General features: G+C 36.2%; 2 protein-coding genes across 2 annotated transcripts in view; one reads left to right on the top strand and one right to left on the bottom strand.

The window, feature by feature from the left end:
* LOC141393216 (neural cell adhesion molecule 1-like) overlaps positions 1-20933 on the bottom strand; it is a 280193-nt gene that overhangs the window by 178495 nt on the left and 80765 nt on the right. The window lies entirely within an intron of this gene.
* The window catches only part of LOC141395048 (uncharacterized), a 77800-nt gene that overhangs the window by 34270 nt on the left and 22597 nt on the right, over positions 1-20933 (top strand). The window contains exon 5 of the mRNA XM_073970428.1: positions 4471-4635. Coding sequence (XP_073826529.1) covers positions 4471-4635 — 165 coding nt within the window. The remainder of the gene's footprint in view (positions 1-4470; positions 4636-20933) is intronic.

Raw genomic sequence — 20933 nt, 5'->3', positions numbered from 1 at the left:
TTCGTATCGAATTATTTAAAAAAGAATTGCTTTGGAGTCCAATATAAAGAATACTCGCAGATCATTTGTGAGGGTCTTCAATTGTAGAGGGGTTTGCTTTTCTTCTTTTTATACCCCACAGTGTGCCTCATCGAAATAATGGTTTTAGACCCCAAGTATATTTGGACGAAATGTGTTTCAGAAAATTTGGAGTTGATTTAGCCATGTCCGTCCGTCTGTCTGTCTGGCTGGAGCGCACAATAACTCTCGAACGGATCAACCGATTCGGTCCAAAATTAGGTTAAGTTCGAAGATGGGTTATATCGGTCCACTCCTTCCGGTACATCCCCCACAAAAAATGTTCGAAAAATTTGTGGGCACGATAACTCTTGAAGGGAGTAACCGATTTGGTTCTTCCAGACTTAGATGAGGTTCCAATCTGGACTCAATCGGTCCACTCCTTCGGGTACCTCCCACTCAAAATTTCGAAAAAGTTCAGTTTTAGGACCTGCTCTCGAATTGCTTTGATTTTTGTTTTAGCAACATGTTTTCAATGACCCACATACAACGGTATACGTTTCATCAGGGGCAAGTCTATGCTTCCTGAGAAAATAGCCTGAAAGGTGCAAAACACCCCTATTACCCCGTGTTTACTGGTTGGAGGCAAAGATAACTCTCGAACGTATCTGCCGTTTCGGCCCAAATTTTTGGCTTCGTAATAGTTTGTCCTAACTTAGTTTAAGTTGGAATATAAGCCATATCGGTCCACTCCTTTAGACCTCCCCCACAAAAGTTAAAAAATGTTCGGAACAATTGTGCGCACGATAACTCTTAAAAGGAGTCAGCGATTTGGTTCATACATTACACATCCTAATATATCTAACAGATATAGATCAGGTTCGAATATGGACCATATTTGTCCACTCCTTCGGGTACCTGCCACAACAAATTTTGAATAAGTTCACTTTAAGGCCTGCTCTCGAATCACTTTGGATTTTTGTTGCAGCTACTTGCATTCGCTACCTCAATTACGACGGCAAAATTTTTTTCAGGGGCAAATCCATACTTCTTCAGAAAAAAACCCTATGAAACCCTATTTATTGGCTTGGCTGAATAGCCCTCGAAGTGATCAACCGATTTGGTCCAAAATTTGGCCTTCATCAGATTTTGTCCAAACTTACGTTCAGTTCCAGTACGTACCGGTCCACTACTTCCGGTACTTCCCCTCAATATTTAAAAAAATGTCACTTAATAGGTATGCAAGATACCTCTTGAACGAGCCAACTAATTTGGTCCAAAATTTGGATCTTTTAATATTTTGCCCAAATTTAGTTTAGCTTCTAAAAATGCCCATATCGGTCTTCTCGTTAGGGTACCTCCCCCACAAAAGTTCAACATTTATGTCTAAGTGCAGTTTAGGGTCTGTACGAAGATCCTTTGGAAACGTATACCGATGCTGTTCGTTGTGGTCCTGTTTACAGCGATAATATGTTTTCCGTGAACATGTCCATGCTTCCTGGCATACTGGTCCAAAAGATATGACTCCCAAAATAAAATCCACTTCTATAATGGAGTATGTAAGTCCATTCATTTAAAAACCTCCTTCGCAACACTTTTGAACTTTAATCTTAATTTTAGTTAATTTTTTTGTCAACAATTTCAAATGTCCAAAAAGGGCCACAAAATTCTGAAAAGACCCTAAATACATTCGATCTGTCCGTAGATGAAAGTTTCAATTCACATAGGCTGAGGGTATATCCCTGTCGGTAAAGCCGACTGATTCTTTTTTACTTGTTTTTTTTTTTTATTTTAGTCACATTTTCCTACCGAATGGGGATTAATTGGAATTTTGTGATCCCAGAAGATAGAAAGCTTACTCGCAAAAAATATCCATATACAAAAATATGTATATATCCGGTAGATTCTAGTCTAACCCCATGAACCGGTATTGCCCAATTTTATGTATTTCAAGGGTTCTTTTTTTGTCAAATCTTCAAACCGAGATTGCTGTAATTTGGTATTGTGTGTAGTCAGAGCATAAAAAGAACAACGATGATGCCCCATGTGAGCTTTTTTAGAGAGGGTTGCTGCATTTTCCTTCTGAAGTGGATGTATCTTTGTATTTTGAAATTTCAATGGGTAGAAAACCTCCACACAGAAAATTATCAGTATAAAGTGTTTATCATTAGTTAGGATATTATTCTCCTCCAAGGAATTAGACTGAACGTAGAGAAAGATCATAGTCCGAGGGCTGAACGATAACTTCCTAGCCTAACAATGAAAACGCGAATATTTACCATCAAAAATAGTTTTATTGGTTTCTTAAGTAACCTCCAGCTTGATTTATACGTTTTTTCATGCGATCAAACCAATTGTTGCATTCCTTTTTCCACTCCAATTTAGACACCTCCAAGACATGGGTTTTTAACGATTTTACAGCATCTTCTGGCTACGAAAATCGTTGACCACGCCCTTTTTTTCTTGATATGCTGGAATTAAATAAAGTCATTGGATCCCCGGTCAGGGCTGTATTGCGGATGACCCATCAATTCCACGTTTTGTTGGGTTAAACAGGCGCTACTTTGAATCGATGTTTGAGAGCTTGCACTGTAATGATGCAGAATGATTCGTCTTCTCTTGTTCGTTTTTTGAATTTCTCAGAAGACTTCTGGCAAAACAATTATAGTGTACCACTCAGAATTACCGCCCTACACTTCTGAAGCTGTATAGTCGCCACACGGTCAGTTTTACGGAAGAAACATGCGACCATTTGCTTCGTTCGAAGTGCTTCTTGTATGAACAACTTTCGTTGGATTTGGTTCGCTTTCGAAGGCCTAAACGGTCGATTCCTGTTTTGTTTCGGGCTCCTAAGCATATATCCAAGATTTTTTGTCTGTGATGATCTTATAAACGTCGTTTGAAGCACAACGATCGTTTTTATTAACGATTTCTTTGCACCAATCCAGAAGAGCCACTTTTTGAGTGATTGTCCAATTTTGCTGGATCTAGCGATAAAAATCCACTTTTGCGGCCAGGTGTTCATACATACTCAAATGTTAGTTGGTAGAAGAAATGCCCAAGGATACCTCTATCCCACGGTATATAACATGGCGGTCTTGTCGGTCATTATCCGTTCAAGCACGCTTTAATTTTTTTGTGGCACAACGACCTATTTTGTGAGATCCTGACGACCTTCATTTTTTGTCTTGTGTCGGCCACGATTGAATTCAGTAAACCAGTTTTTCATGATATTTTTACTTGTCCCTTCAATGCGTGGATTTATTAAAGAATATTTGTACTTAGCCCTGCAAGGCGTGCATTTATTAAAGAATATTTTTACTTGGCCCTGCAAGGCGTGGATTTATTAAAGAATATTTTTACTTGACCCTTCAAGGCGTGCATTTATTAAAGAATATTTTACTTGGCCTTCAAGGCCGGGATTCATTAAAGAATATTTTTACTTGGCCCTTCAAGGCCGGGATTCATTAAAGAATATTTTTACTTTGCCCTTCAAGGCCGGGATACATTAAAGAATATTTTTACTTGGCCCTTCAAGGCCGGGATTCATTAAAGAATATTTTTACTTGGCCCTTCAAGGCCGGGATTCATTAAAGAATATTTTTACTTGGCCCTTCAAGGCCGGGATTCGTTAAAGAATATTTTTACTTGGCCCTTCAAGGTCGGGATTCATTAAAGAATATTTTTACTTGGCCCTTCAAGTCCGGGATTCATTAAAGAATATTTTTACTTGGCCCTTCAAGGCCGGGATTCATTAAAGAATATTTTTAGTTGGCCCTTCAAGGCCGGGATTCATTAAAGAATATTTTTACTTGGCCCTTCAAGGCCGGGATTCATTAAAGAATATTTTTACTTGGCCCTTCAAGGCGTGGATTTATTAAAGAATATTTTTACTTGGCCCTTCTATGAATATGACATTTTTCTTGCAAATATAAAAGACGAGTGCCAAATTTCATGACAAACGTAGAAGTTTTTTTATCAGATGTTTATTGCCTTAAATGGTAGTTTTATACTTTACAGAAAACATTCCACATCGGAACCCTTTGAAATTAAATAACAAAATATGCTTTCTCGTTTATCACGACATTCGTGTGCCATTCTATACGGTTTGACAGATTTCTATATTCTTTTTGATCGTACTCACACCACAAACTCAGACCATTCTAATGCATAATCCCGAATTTCTCATGGAAAGTTGTTCTTAAAATGAAATTCTATACTTTTGTGTTCAAAATAAGAAGAAAATAAGCAAAAGAAAGAAATTACTAATTAAGCTGTAAGCATTTGTTTTGTAAGAAAAACAACAATACAATATCATACTATGTAGATAGATAAACTGTAACTTACTTACCACTTTAAACTTATTATCTTTGTTTTTTTTCTGTCTCGTTTTTTCTTCATCTTTTCCTGCAATCCTTATGAACTGCTTGCCTTTTTCTGTGCAATGCTGCAACTAATTTGATTTACTTACAGCATATAATGGTACCAATATAACGTCTAAATATGTACCCTTTTCCGATGGACTTGTGATAAAGGATGTAACACAAGCAGATGCTGGTGAATATACGTGCCGGGCAATGCGTATAACATCGGACTTTGTTGATGCCGATCAGATAACGATACTATTGAGAATACAACGTAAGTATTTCTTTTCATGTTTGGTTTTGATTTTTTTTTGTATCAAACAACAGCAAATCTAAACAAACAACAACACTAAAGGATGTAACACAAACTGTGAGTTTGTTTACAGTAAAGTCCATATAAAATTAAATAAACAGCTAGACAACTAAATGATTGCAAAAGAAAAATTATACTACACATCTTGAAATGAAAATCCGTTATAGTTATACATAAAGCATTTCCGATAAACATGTTTTGGAACACCTAAATTGTTTCCGTTTGATCCAAAAATCGTATACGAGGGGAACTAGTAAAGTTTCCGGCCTAATAATGAAGACGAGAATGTTTTTTTCATCAAAAACTGTTTTATAGTTTTCTTAAGGGTGACCCCCACTTGTAAAGCCCAAAAAAGTACATTTTTCATGATTATTTTCCAAGACACTACAAAACTTTTTCGGTATCGATCTAGTGCCTGAAATTTTTTTGTTGAAAAATATTATGTGGTTTTGTGGAAAATGCCCGTCCACGAAACCCTTTTTTGAAAAAGCGTTTTGCGGTGCCAATTCTAGTTCGAAAACTAATTGTGGGCTTATTTAGAAAATAAAGATCTAGTCCTTCATCGATCGATTTGTTAAAAAATATTATATTTTACTGACATGACGTCTCAACGATCAACGACGTGATCAACGATTTTTGTTGCCAGAAGATGCTGTACAAGCGTTCAAAAACCACTGGGCATCACGCAGTGTCGCCAGGCATCATTTGACTTTTTTGGAAAGTTTGACAGTTTTTAGCCTAAGTGTATTCAGGACAGTTTGACATACGGCCAGGTGTTGGGTTTTTTACAGTGGCTTGATTGAGACGCCTTATATAGACTTGTATAGACTTAAAAGATTTCATTTGTTCGGTGCACTTTTGCGGTGATAATCCACGTCGAAAATTGTGAAAAATTATCGCATTGCTGATATTATGTGCTCTCGGCATAAAAAGCGACAACATCCTCTTATGCTAATACACCGGTAAAATTTTCATCTCCTCATAAAAGTGGTCCACTTCGAAGATGAGCCATATCGGTCCACTCCTTTAGGTACCTCCCCCACAAAAGTTCAAATCTTTTGATTGCTTTAAGCCTGCAGTTCAAAACTTTTCAAAATAAGGAGCACGATAACTCTAGAAGAGAGTATCCGATTAGGTCCGTACTTTGAACATCGAAATATATCTACAAGACATAAATCAGGTTTGAATATGGACACCGACGTAGCCAAACAAACAAACGTACAAACATTTTTCTACTTTATATACATATATTGATTTATTGCATATTATTTCCAATATTTCAATATTACAATGAATTTCATCTTCAGAGATTTTTCTGTCGAATACTCTTTGAATAGAACCAGAAGAAAACGTCATAGAAACCCACAGCAATTGTATTTTGGGAAGTACTTTCAATGGATGCACATTTCTAGAAATGTTAATTTATCCTCCTTCGGTAAAGGACCTTGTGACGACAAACGAAATCTAACAAGTAAAAAAGCGTTTAAGTTCGGCCGGCCGAACTTTTCATACCCTCCACCATAAAATATTCTGAACTAATAATTGAATAATTAGTTTTCATTCATGTCCCCAACTTTAAGTGGGTACGTTAAAAATGTCAGATAATGTACATAAAATGCTTTATCTAACTATGGCTATGTCTAACTATGTATGTTGACAATTTTTGTTGGGCTAGAAATTGGGAGGTACCGTTATATAGGGGTTATATAAAACATGGACCTATGTTGACAGTTTTGATGACAGCCTTTAATGTCAAATAACTCCTAATTCGGTTAAAAATTGTAGCTAGAATCCTCAAAATACCGAAAATCGGTTACATAACGTATGAACTTCAAATGTCATTAACAGCTAGTTCGGAGGCATGTGGGCTATACGAAAATATTAACTTAAATGAACAATTTTTGTTGCAAAATTTTTGTTTGCTTTAAATTTCTAATTACAGAAAGTTCGTCCAAAAAATACAGTTAAGGTACGGAAAATCGGAAGTTTGTTTTTGGGGCTATACCAAAACATGGACCTACGTTCGGTTAAACATTTTAGGTAAAATCCTCAAAGTACCGAAAATCGGGAAGTAACGTTATATTGGGGCTATGTTGAAAATTTTTGATGCAGATGTGTGGTGACCACTACAACCTTCAAATGTCAAATTACAGTAGTTCGGTTAAAAATTGTAGCTAAAATTGCCAAATTACTGAAAATTGGGACATGTTGATATTTTTGATGGAGAGGTGTTGTGACCACTAAGAACTTCAAATGTCAAATTACTGCTAGTTCGGTTTTAATATTGTAGCTAAAATCATCATATTACTGAAAATCGGGAGGTACCGTATATGTGGGCTTTATCAATACATCGACCTTTCTTGACAATTTTTGGTGAAGAGGTGTGCTGACCACTAGGAATTTCAAATGTCAAATGTTCAAATTACAGATAATTCGGTTAAAACTTGTAGGTAAAATTCTCAAAATACCGAAAATCGGGAGGTACCGTTATATGGGGCTATACCAAAACATGGACCTATGTAATAATTTTTTCGAATATAAGTTTTTTGGTCACTAAGAACCCTAAATATCAAATTATAGCTAACTCGGTCTAGAAATGTGACTTAAAACGTCAAAATACCTGAAATCTGCGGTAACGTTATATGGGGGCTATTCCAAAACATGGACCTATGTCCACTAGTTATATAAGTTTATTGACATTTAAGAACCCTAAATGTCAATTTATAGCTAACGTGGACATATGTCAACAAGTTTTGTTATATTTTGTTATTTTCTTATATTTATTGACACTTAAGAACCCTAAATGTAAAATTATAGCTAAATCGGTCTGAAAATGTAGCTAAAAACGTCAAAATACCGTAAATCGGGGGTACCGTTATATGGGGGCTATACCAAAACGTGGACCTATGTCCACAAGTTTTGTTATATAAGTTTATTGGCACTTTAGAACCCTAAATGTCAAATTATAGCTAAATCGGTCAGAAAATGTAGCTAAAATCGTCAAAATAGCGTAAATCGGGGGGTACCGTTATATGGGGGCTATACCAAAACGTGGACCGATATAGCCCATCATCGAACTTGACCTGCCTGCAAACAAAAGACGCATTTTCCCAAAATTTCAGCGTCCCATCTCAATTTTTGTGGATGCTAGAGTGATTACCACAGACGGACGGACGGACGGATTGACGGACGTGCACAGATCGACTCAGAATTTTACCCTGATCAAGAATATATATACTTTATAGGGTCGCAAATGAGTATTTCAATGCGTTACAAACGGAAAAACAAACTTAATATACCCTCCATACTATGGTGGAGGGTATAAAAACTGATCAGAAACAGGTTCTTCTTCGTCAAAATCTCAACAAGTACCACTCGACTTTGCGGACGGGAATATACCCTGAGCTTGTGTGAATTGAAACTACACAGCCAAACCCCTTAACCCAAAAACTATACATTAGGAGATTTTCAGAAATTTGTAGCCATTTTCGGACGTATGAACTTGCAAACAAAATATGGATTTGTAACATTGATCACAAGTGTTCCGGAGGAGGTATGGAGAAATGGACCGGACCGACATAGTTCATTTTGGGAGTAGATCTTATTTTGGGAGTCATTCCTTTTAAAAGATATAGCGCCCACCAGTCATTTCAGTTCGCCACAGTATAATTTTCACCTTTTGACTCTTATGTCAGGAAATATGGACTTGCCCACGAAAAACATAATACCGCTCTAAACCAAGCATGGTCACATTTGGCACGGCGCACAGTGGTCGAAACCACTGATCTAGCGGCGCGAAATTAATAACTTGGAAACGAATGAAGATATCTTTCTGAAATTTTGCACAAACTCAATCTGTGTCTGTGGGTAATTATGGACTAAATATGAACAACATAGGCAAATATTTTGGTATAGCCCCCATATAACGGTACCTCCTGATATTCGATATTTTGAGGATTTAAGCCACCTTTTCCTCCCAAATTAGTTGTAATTTGGTACTTAGGGTTCCTAGTGATCACTAAACCTTTCCACCAAAAATTGTGGACATAGGTCCACGTTTGGTTATAGGCCCCTTTTAAGGTACCTCCCGACTTTCATTACTTTGGGGATTTAAAGCTACATTTTCCGACCAAATTAGGTGTAATATGGTATTTGGGGTTCCCAGTGGACACAAAAATTCTCCACCAAAAAATTGCGAACATAGGTCTATATTTTGATATAGCCACCATATAACCGTACCGACAGATTTTGGGTATTTTGAGGATTTAAGCTATTTTTCAAGACCATTTATCAGCAAGATTTGCAGCTATTTGCAGCTAAATTTTGGTTATTCGGAATCTAGGGAGTCCAATTTAATTATTAAAAAAATAACTGGACCGAACCTCGGTGGACCTTTGTAGTTACGCTCCATCCAACAAAAGTATATTGCACAGAAAACATACAAAAAATAATAATTTTTGAAAATTTATTGCTTTATAACTATGTAACTTCAGGCCCCAAACATTTAATTTTAATCTACCTTAAACCCTCCCCTATCAATAAAAAATAAACTTTGTTTAGTTTTATTACGAATTTATTTAACAATTAAACAAATATGAGATCAGGTTTTTAGCAACAATTTTATTAAAATCTGATCCGTCAAAATTTCTTGCACTTGACACTGAATAACTGAGTGAATATTTACAACAACAAAAAAGTAAAAGCAAAATCTTAGTCAGCAGAGTGTCTGTAATCGATATAATGGAAAACATTTCGCAATTTTATACTTTGACTTTTTGACTTTCGCGCCGCTAGATCAATGATTTCGTCCTCTGTGCGGCGGTGCCGATGATTTTAGGCAATTTACACGCACACGACCCGAATGTACAGAAAGAGCGTACAAAAGATAATAAATGTTATTGTTTTGCAGCTTGCGTGAATACAAACTTACTAACACACTGTTATAAGTTGCCAATATTTTGAATACATTCACATTTTCTCCGTTCTCTTTTTGGTCATGCCTGCTCTAAACACAAGGAATACCTTCAGTAAAAATTTCTAAAGATCCTCAAATAGACTTTAAACTGCACTTAAACAACTATTTTGAAGGTTTGGTCGGAAAATGATTCTTCTTCGTCAAAATCTCAACAATTATCAGTCGGCTTTGCGGACAGGAATATACCCTGAGCCTGTGTGAACTGATACTTTCATCTATGGAGAGATTTAATAGCGGCTTCATAACCAAAATCCTTTAACCCGAAGCTATGTATTAGGAGATTTTCAGAATTGTGTAGCCATATGCGGACGTATGAACTTGCCAACAAAATATAGATTTTATCATTGATCACAAGTGTTGCGTAGAAAGTACCTGAAGAAATGGACCGGGCCAACATAGTTTATTTTGGAAGTAGATATAATTTTGGAGGTCATTCCTTTCGATAAACAAAGTTTGGACCAACGTAGTATCCGGTTCGAAAGTTGTTTTGTGCACATGGTAGGTGCCGTAGGTATTCTTTACAGCTTTCTGGCCATTTTCTCTGGTAGTATGGTCTTGCCCCTGAAAAAACTTGTACTGTAGTAATAGAGGACCCGAGAACCCGAAAGAGTGGATCGTTATTGTCCATATTCGAAGTTGATCCAAATTTGGACAAAATATCACGAAGACCAAATTTTGGACAGAATCGTTTGATCTGTTCGAGAATTATAGTGTTCTCCAGGCAGCCACCCAGATGGACGAACATATATAAGTGGACTCCAAATTTTCTGAAACACATTTCTTCCAAATACTCTTTGCCCTTAAAACCATTATTTCGATGAAGCACATTTTGACTAAATGCTAAGAGTATAAAAAATTTAGATTGGGGAAAATTGTGTTTATGGATTTGTATACATGTATAGACCTTGGATTGGCGCCAGATTTTCATTTTAAAAGAATTCAAGACTGGTCGCCAGAGTTTTCCTAGTTCCTGATCAACTTATGAGAAGATCCACGATAGGAAACCAGCATTTCTATAAGAGAAGCCCGACGATTGTCCCGCGATTTGGTGCTAGAATTTCATCATGGATAGATAGACTCACTACTGCTCAGCATTAGTTCTCTATCAAGAGAACCACTATCAGCCTTCAGAAATTCTTCGCGATAAGATCTTGGATTGGACACCAAAATATACTTAGGGAAATAACTACAATTGGCTTCTGTATGGCAATAAAAACGATTGAATTTCCGAAATTGACCATATTCTGACACGGCAGGGTGGTAAAAGACAAATTAAGAAGGCACGTGTCTCGGCGTTTTTCCTTTATTTATATAACTGCTAAATATACCTGTAAATATAAAAAATACTACTGGATAACGTCATGATATCAGAACGTTCCCTCTGCATAAATCAATTCTCTACTAATCTCATTTTCCTTCCATAAATTACTCAATAAAATTGGAGTGGAAAATTAAAGCCGTGATTTTGAACTTTTGTGAAGTAGGAAACAAAGGATTGTATACTCCTTATTTTGATCTTACCGAAGTGACATCACTGAATTACATAACATTCACTGTAGTTGTGAGTTATTTGATAAATGATACACCCAAAAATATATGCGATGATTAATATATCCATTGTTTTGAACATATATTAACTCTGATATATTGTCAAAAAACAAGGGACATTGGCCTAGAAGTCTTACGTCATTTTATTTAAAATATAGTAATGAACATTATTTCATCAGTAATATAAGTCTAAAATAAGGTTTACGTCTTGGCTAAATAAGGAATTTTAGCTCAAATGAACTTTCAAAATTTTGGTCAGGTGGGCCCCCCCGAAATGAAATCCTGGCTACGTCCCTGATGGGGGCTATAGGAAGACGAGGACCTATACCGACATATTTCTGGTGGAAGGTTATAAGTCCCCCAACGGAGATTTAATACCAAATTTCAGCCATTTCGGTGTGATAATCAGGCTAAAACCTCAAAAATACCGAAAATCGGGAGGTACCGTCCTATGGGGGCTATATGAAGGCGTGGACCTATGCAGACAAATTTCAAGGTGAAGGTATAAGTACCAAATTTCAGCAATTTAGGTGTAATAATGAGGCTAAAATCTTCAAAATACCGATAATCGGGAGGTACCGTTGTATGGGGGCTATATCAAAACGTGGACCTAAGCCCACAATTCTCTGTTGGAATGTGTGATACCTCTGCCGAAGACTAACCACAAAAGTTGAATACTTTCGGTTGGTCATTGTGTCTAAAACATTCAAAATACCGAAAATCGGGAGGTACGGTTCTATGGGGGCTATATCAAAACGTGGACCGACCAACCCAATTTTTTTGTCCTGAAGATTGTAAGTCAATAATAGGTACGTGTACCAAAATTGATGCACCTACGACAACTCCTTCTATTTGTGGCCACAGTTAATATGAACTCGCGACATTGTGCGTCATCGCATGGAACCCCTTCCCTCAAATTTTGCTGGTTAATTTATTTATTTCATATTTTTACTTATAACTAAATTATTAGCATAAAGGAAGTGAAACCATGACCATTGAGGTCTTAAACTTACACAGCTTATCCACTTCGCTGAAATTTTTTGAAATACTCTTCGGAAGTTTGTCGAAAGAGTAGAACTATATGGCCCATCTTCGAAGTTGATCAAAATATCACGAAGGCCAAATTTTGGACCGAATCGGTTGATCTGTTTGAGAATTATCGTGCTCTCCAGGCGTCTACCCAGACAAACGGACATAGCTAGGTCGACTCCAAGTTTTCTGAAACAAATTTCTTCCAAACACACTTTTGCCCTAAAGCCATTATTTCGATGAGGCACATTTTGGCTAAAGGCTGAGAGTATAAAAAAATGTAGATTGACAAAAATTGTGTTTATGGATTTTTGCTAAAAGAACGTATACATGTATAGACCTTGGATTGGGCGACATAATTTCATTTTAAAAAAAGTTGAGACTGGATTCCAGAGTTTCCCTTGTTCCTGATAAATTTATGAGAAGATCCAGAATTTCTATAAGTGAAGTCCGACGATTGTACGCCAAAATTAGTTTATTGACTGAGGCACGACTTGGGGACAGAATTTGTCATTTACATAACCGCAATTAGGAGCTAGAATTTCTTGGTGGATAGACTATTGCTCAGCATTTGTTCTCGGTCTTCAGAAATTCTTTGTGATAAGTAGACATCGGATTTTTGCATATTTTTAAAAATTATAATGTTAAGATATTTGAAAATTAAATGTTATGATCATTCTAAGGTTTTCCGTTGTATTGGCTTTCTTTTTGGTCTTATCGAATTGATATCACTGAATAGTTGTAAATTATTTGATAAATTATACGTGTGGGGAACTAATTAAAATGCCTGGCAACCCTCCTATGCCTATGTCCGAAAGGGTTGAGGATGAAGATGAGAAAGAGTTAGTTGTTGTCTAGCAGCCGACGAGAATGATCGAATAACCGCCGCGCCGAGTGATTGTCATACATTAAACTATTTAATCTATTACACCTTTTCATTTGTTTTACGTAATAACTATTTAAATGAATTAATAAATGTTTTGTTTTATTATTATTAAAATGTAAGAGGCAAATGTGTTTTAATTTAATCCTGACAGCCCAAGATGCACAAACGAGAGACGGCAACGTAAACACAATTTGCTATTTCTTATAGTTCAGAAGTGGAATGTAATTTGCCCAATAAAAGAAGTGAAATTTAAAAACGAAAAAGAATGTAATGTGTGTTTAACCTTGCTACCGTTTAAGCAAGCGCAAATGGAAGAACAAAAACTTAATAATGAACATAAACTCATAATGTGATAATCGCGAAATCATAATCATTTAACGATGAAAAAATGCAAACACGCATAATGAACAACGAGTGGCGTTAATATGTATGTCAACATGATTAAATATGTGTTTCTTTCTAATGACCATTCCTCAATAAATTAAGTTGTGCGCGAGAACTTAATTAACGCATGTAACGATCATTAACACGCATAATCAAAGTAAACGGCAAACGATGAAGAAAACGAAGTTCTTTAAATATGACCATATATGGTAATGCAAAATAACTTCGATGGGCTAACAACAACTCAAAACGAAAGGGCACCACCATAAACCACCACCACAAACGCGAGTTCTAAAAAGAGCGAGTTCTAAAAAGAGAGTAAACAACAGAAGTGAGAATAGTTACAGAGAAAATACTCAGATCGGTCGGGTGGATGAGTGAAGACAAGACAAAACAATAAAAAAATGTAACGTATATTCGGTGCTTAGAAAAATAGAAAAACTTTGTGTTGTGTTATGTCTCAGTTAAAAATGTTAACAGTGGATATGTGGATTAGTGGTGTGAAACGTAAACTTAACGTAATAGAACGTATGTAAATATAACGATAAATGAATGTGAAAATAACTTGTTGCAAAGTTAAGACGGGAGTTAGAGCCATTAGCATCTAAAACAAAAAACAAACGAAATTTAATGGCTAAGAAAATGTAAACGGAATTTAATAAATTCAAAACGATATCGATCTTTGATGAATTTCAACGGTCAAAACGAAAAATGATATTTTAATAACAAAACGTTAATCTGTTATTGAAAACAAAACGAAATATATAAATGGTCTGCTATGACAAATGAAATGAAAAAGTGATCTTTCAATAACAAACGTAAACGGTTATTGAAGATAAAACGAAAAGCTATCTTTTAGATAAAACGATATAAACGATTTGCAGTGAAGAATGAAAACGATGTTTTAATAACAAAACGATATACGGTTATTATAACAACACGATTGTAACAAATGGTCTTAATGACAAAACGATGAACGGTCTTATTAAAGGCAAACGTAATATAGGGTCTATAAAGACAAAACGAACAGTGCTAAAGATAAACGTGTAAACGGATAAAACGATAATTAAACTGATCAAGTTGAATGTATTAGCGAATTTAAACAATCTAAAAGTAACATAACGAAAAGATTTCAAAATGAGAAAAATAGAAACACTAAAAGTGAAAACCCTTAAATTACTTTTGGGTGCTCGAAAATTATCAACGGCAGGAAATAAACCAGAACTTGTAAAACGCCTTGTTGACGCAATGGCGAGTGACGAAATTGATTACGAAAGTGATAGTGAAGATAGTGTAAACCTTCTTCAACAACAAATTGACCAACTACGTATTCTAATGGAAAGTGTTTTAAACGGTATCCAAAACAAAACGGTTAACGAAAGTGCTACGGATGAACAACAAAAATTGAAACTAGCTGAATGTCCGGTAGTACCGCAAAATACAGATAATAGATATAAACCAACGCATAGTGTAAGAGAAATCGCAGATACTTTACCCGATTATGATCCGATTAAAGATTCGAGTTTTAGCGTGGAACAATTTATTGATCGTGTAAACAAGACAATGCTCGCGTATGAATGGGATGATAAATTTGTATTATTAGCGGTGTATAGTAAACTTAAAGGTCCGGCTAAATCATGGATAGACGCATCTTCGGAATCTTTTACAACGTGGAAATCGTTATCTGACGCGTTAACACAAGAATTTGGTACAGAACTAGATGAAGCGAACGTACATTATAAAATGGCCAAATCTATTAGACTTACGGGTGAAACAGTGAGTGAATATTGTTTCCGAATGGCGGCATTAGGTCGAAGATATAAACTGAGTGAATCGTCAATTATTAAATATACTCGTGAAGGTTTAAAACATAACGAACTACAAAGAGCAATCGCGGCATTAAAGTTCCAAAACATGAAAGAAATGCGAGAAGTAATGGAAGATTATCTCACGAACACTGCCAGCACGTCAAATAGACAACCATTATTTAAACCAAACACTCAAACCCATGGTAAAACCGTAAGTAAACCTAATTTTGATTATGGACGGAAAGATACGACCAAACAACCGAGTATCATATGTTTTAATTGTAACGAGACGGGACACAAATCTAATACTTGTCCAAAACCACCGAAACGACCAAGATGTAAAGATTGTCAACGGGTACATCCAAAAGGATCACCAGAAAACTGCGGTCAAACGGATAGTCGAAAAACGAATTCAGTACAAAAAGACACCAGCGATAAGATAGTACACATCGAGGATCATCAGTTTTACGCACTCATAGATACAGGAAGTCAATGTAGTATGATACGAAAATCGAAAGCGTCTAAGTCAACGAAAGAAAGGAAGCAATGTTGTCTAAGAATAAACGGTGTATGTGGAGGCTCATGTATTTTAAAGGAAATGATATCTACAAAACTCATTGTTGATGAGTTGGAATTAGATATCGATCTTTATATTGCTGACGACGATATATTTACATCAGATATTATAATCGGTAACGACATCTTTGTAAATAATAATATACGGCTTATAGTAGAAGGCGACCAACAACATTTCGAATTAATTAACACAACAGTTGCGAACGTTAACAGCCAAAAACCAATTAATACGGAAGATATTGCATGCGGAACCGATGACGATGGAACTAAAATGGAATTAACGAAATTAGTAAACCAATATAGAGATGTATTCGGTAATGAAATTAACGAAATAGGATTGACGAACGCACTGGAAATGAAAATAACGCTAACATCAAACGAACCTATAGTTTCAAAACCATATAGACTCCCAGAACCGAAGAAAGCTATTGTGAGCAAAACAATCAAGGATCTATTAGATAACGATATTATACAGAAATCATCGTCAGAATATGCAAGCCCAATAGTCCTGGTTAAAAAGAAAATTGGTAATGATAGGTTATGTGTTGATTATAGACGTTTAAACCAACATATGGTAAAAGAGATTTTTCCAACGCCAAACATAGAGGAACGATTACAGGATATTAAACAATTTTCATATTTTTCCGTACTGGATTTAAATAGCGGTTATTATCAAATCCCAATAGAAGAAAACAGTCGTAAATACACAGCTTTTGTAACGCCCGACGGACTCTATGAATTTAAACGTATGCCTTTCGGTTTAAAGAACGCTCCAGCTGTATTCCAAAGGTTAATGGCGATAGTACGTGAAAAGACATGGGATGGAGACATGCTTCATTATATGGATGACATAGTAATCGGAAGTAATGACGTCAACGAAATGCTTCAAAAATTAGAACGAGTTTTCAAAGCACTACAAAGCTTGAATCTCTCGATAAATTTAAAGAAATGTGAATTTATGAAACAGACAGTTGAGTTTCTAGGCCACCAATTACATCCAGCAGGTATTAGTCCAGGAAAAGTTAAAACAGCAGCTATAGAAGAATTTCCTGCACCGAAGAACGTGACCGAAGTACGACAATTTTTAGGATTGAGTAATTATTTTAGAAAATTTGTACCTGGATATGCCTTTATTTCCGAACCATTACGATACTTACTACGAAAAGATGCCAAATTTAAATGGGAAAACGAACAGGAAGAAGCTTTCCGACAACTTAAGAAGTGTTTAACGACAAGTCCAGTAATAGTTGGTTACAGAACTTCAGCGGAACATCAAATTCATACTGATGCAAGCTCTGTTGGATTAGCAGGTGCTTTACTGCAAAAAGAAGAAGACGATTCGTGGAAACCAATAGCATTCTATAGTAGGTCGACAACTAAAGAGGAAAAGAATTATCACAGCTATGAATTGGAAACACTAGCGGTTGTGGAATCTTTAGAAAGGTTTAAGTACTACGTATATGGGAAAGAGATCACAGTTGTTACGGACTGTAACGCAATCCAAACTACGATGAAAAAGAAAGAACTTATTCCGAGGATAGCTCGATGGTGGTTAAGAATTCAGGATTATGAAGTTAATATTATTCATCGATCAGGTCAACGTATGCAACATGTTGATGCATTAAGCAGAGCTCCTTACGAAAAACCTCGTGAAACTGATACGGCATCAATGCGAATATTTAGAGTTGGCGTGAATGAAAATGACTGGTTATTTGCTATGCAACTACAAGATGAGAATATTAAGACGATAGTTCAAAAACTAGAAGCAGGAGACAGAACCATTTGCGACGAATACGAGGTAGAAAAAGGAAGACTATTCAGGAAAGTCCAAGGAAAACTATTATGGGTTGTACCTAAATCGTTAAGATGGAAAATTGTTCAGGGTCAACATGATAACGCAGGTCACCTAGGAGTGGAGAAAGTATTAAACGGACTACAAAAACATTTTTGGTTCCCTCGTATGAGAAACTACGTCAAATCATATATCAAATCTTGTTTAGAATGCGCATATAATAAATCTGGAACGTGTAAAAAGGAAGGAGAATACCATTACGACAATATCAATCCAGTGCCATTCCATACGATACATATGGATCATTTGGGACCATTTCCGAAAAGTACAAAACGGAACGAACATATATTAGTTATTGCTGATGCATTCACCAAATTTACGATATTAAGAGCCGTTAAAAGTACAGCGTCAAAACATGTAGTTTCAGTACTTAACGAAATGTCTGACTATTTCGGCATTCCAACGAGGATAGTCACAGACAGAGGAAGCGCTTTTACCTCCCATGAATTCAAGAATTATTGTAAATCGAACGACATTAAACACATACTGAATGCGGTTAGAACACCAAGAGCCAATGGACATGCAGAACGAACAAATAGAACAATCTTGAGTATGATCCAAACGTCAACGGAAAACGATAGAAAATGGGAAGATCAGTTGAGAAAAATACAATCCACGAAATACAAAACCACGAGATATTCTACAAAATAAACTTGTATTAGCCATACATGATTACGAATTAATCAACGAAGAAGATCTAAGACGGATACGCAACGAAACGGCAGAACGAATTAACGCACAACGGGAATATGCGAAGCAGAAATACGACGAACGACACAAGCGACCAACACGATACCAAATTGGAGATTTAATACTTGTCGAAAATGAACCAGCAGCCACCGGAACGTCAAAGAAGCTCGAACCTTTGTATAAGGGTCCGTTTATTGTAACGAAGATACTTGACAAAGATAGATACGTCGTAGAGGATATACCAGAATCAACGAGAACACAACGCCATTATACATCTGTTTATGCTTCAGACAAAATTAAGCCCTGGTGTACTCTTCCAACCAATGATGACTACGATGATGAAAGCCATGATATCCGAAATGCACTCGAGGACGACCGCAGCGACAGGATGGCCGACTGTGGGGAACTAATTAAAATGCCTGGCAACCCTCCTATGCCTATGTCCGAAAGGGTTGAGGATGAAGATGAGAAAGAGTTAGTTGTTGTCTAGCAGCCGACGAGAATGATCGAATAACCGCCGCGCCGAGTGATTGTCATACATTAAACTATTTAATCTATTACACCTTTTCATTTGTTTTACGTAATAACTATTTAAATGAATTAATAAATGTTTTGTTTTATTATTATTAAAATGTAAGAGGCAAATGTGTTTTAATTTAATCCTGACAGACCAAGATGCACAAACGAGAGACGGCAACGTAAACACATTTTGCTATTTCTTATATACGCCCAAAAATATATGGGATTATTAATATGTATTGTTTTGACCATATATTAACTATGACATATTGTCAAAAATGTTATAAAAACAAGATAAAATTGGCCAAGAAGTCTCACGCCATTTGAATTAAAAAATAGTAATGAAAATTATTTCATCAGTAGAATAAGTCTAAAATAAGGTTTACATCTTTGCTAAATAAGACATTTTCGCTAACATGAACTTTCAAAATTTTGGTCAGGTGGGCCCCCCCGAAATGAAATCCTGGCTACGTCCCTGAATATGGACTATATGTATATGTATGTCAACTCCTCCGGGTAGATCCCACACAAAATTTCGAAAAAATGCAATTTAAGTTGTTATTCAAATACTTGAATACAACAAAATATGGACTCAAGCTGAAATAAACACAAAGATATATACATATATGTACTTTATATTGCCTCCGACTAATATTTCGATGTGTTACAAACGAAATGACAAAGTTAATTATACCCTCCATATTTTGGTGGAGGGTATCGTCAAATATCAAACCTGAAATTGAATATTTCACGTGTGTGTTTCAATCCAATTTTATTTTAATGGTATCGACTGTAAGCTATTTTAGAAAGGTGTAACTGACAGCAGCAAAAAAGAATAACTAACAACAACGGCAACAAACCGATGTCTGTGTTTGCCAAGAAAATTGTTGGCAAATACCAATATAAACTCAAAGCCAAGTTTATATTGTTAACTGCATGCACAAATGTTCCAGGAGGAGTTGAGGTTAACATATGGTCGCAGTGGTGCCATACGTTTTATACAATTTGAAACAGTTACTGTGACTATGTTAGTGTGATAAAGTCGACCTATTTTATAGCAGTGATGTTTGAGGTTTTGATTTGGTGATGTTTAAGATATACAACTTGCCCACAAATGGTCGTGAAATCGATACTGCGACAAGTGGATTTTTTTTAACAAAAACTAATCGACTTAGCCAAAGGCTTACTTACTTAGATGACTTTTATATTAAATAGAACGTATTTTTTCAATAGGCCGAACTAAGAATAGATTTCCAATAGCACCGATATTCTGCTTTACTTCTACAATTTGGGATGCTATGCTTTACGATATCATCTTCAACTTGGTATTTCCTTCCATTAGGGCGTATACGGTCGAGTGGCTCGTATTCATATACCTTTCAGGCGGAGGCATCTTTATCCATCCCGCTGTGTAGTCCAGCCAGGGCAATCGGTTGGTACAGCTCTTGGTTCATACGACGGGTATTCACTGTCAACGCATATTGGTCCATAAATCTTTCGAAGAATTTTCCTCTCAAACACACCAAGTTCTGTCTCGTCTGTTTTCGCAACTATCCATGCTTCAGATCTATACATAAGTACGGGTAATATCAGTGTATGGTAGAGTGTTAGTTTGGTTTGACGACAGGTGGTTTTGATTTCAAACTATTTACTTAGACCAAAGTAGCATCTTTTGGCCAATATTCTCTTGATTTCAAAACGGATGGTGGTGCCGAGATAAATAAAATCATTTACTACCTCAAAATTGTAGTTATCAGCATCCACAGTTGGCCCAAGTCTACTGAACATCTTGCGTGTTGACTTCGTCTTATCGCCGTTGACTGCCAGACCCACTTTGGCAGAATCCTTTAAAATTTTTGCAAAGATGCCTGTTACGGCTCGCGTTGATCGAACAAGTATGTCAATATCATCTGCGTAGGCCAGTAACATTATATCTATGTTGTATATAGTGCTATTTTTCGCTCTGGTCGTATATACATTGCGCATCTCGTA

This window comes from Musca autumnalis, unplaced genomic scaffold (assembly GCF_047663935.1).
Source record: "Musca autumnalis isolate F117 unplaced genomic scaffold, ASM4766393v1 scaffold_2, whole genome shotgun sequence".
Taxonomy (NCBI): domain Eukaryota; kingdom Metazoa; phylum Arthropoda; class Insecta; order Diptera; family Muscidae; genus Musca; species Musca autumnalis.
Note: the sequence above shows the minus strand (reverse complement) of the source record. Positions and strands in the feature narration are given on the sequence as shown.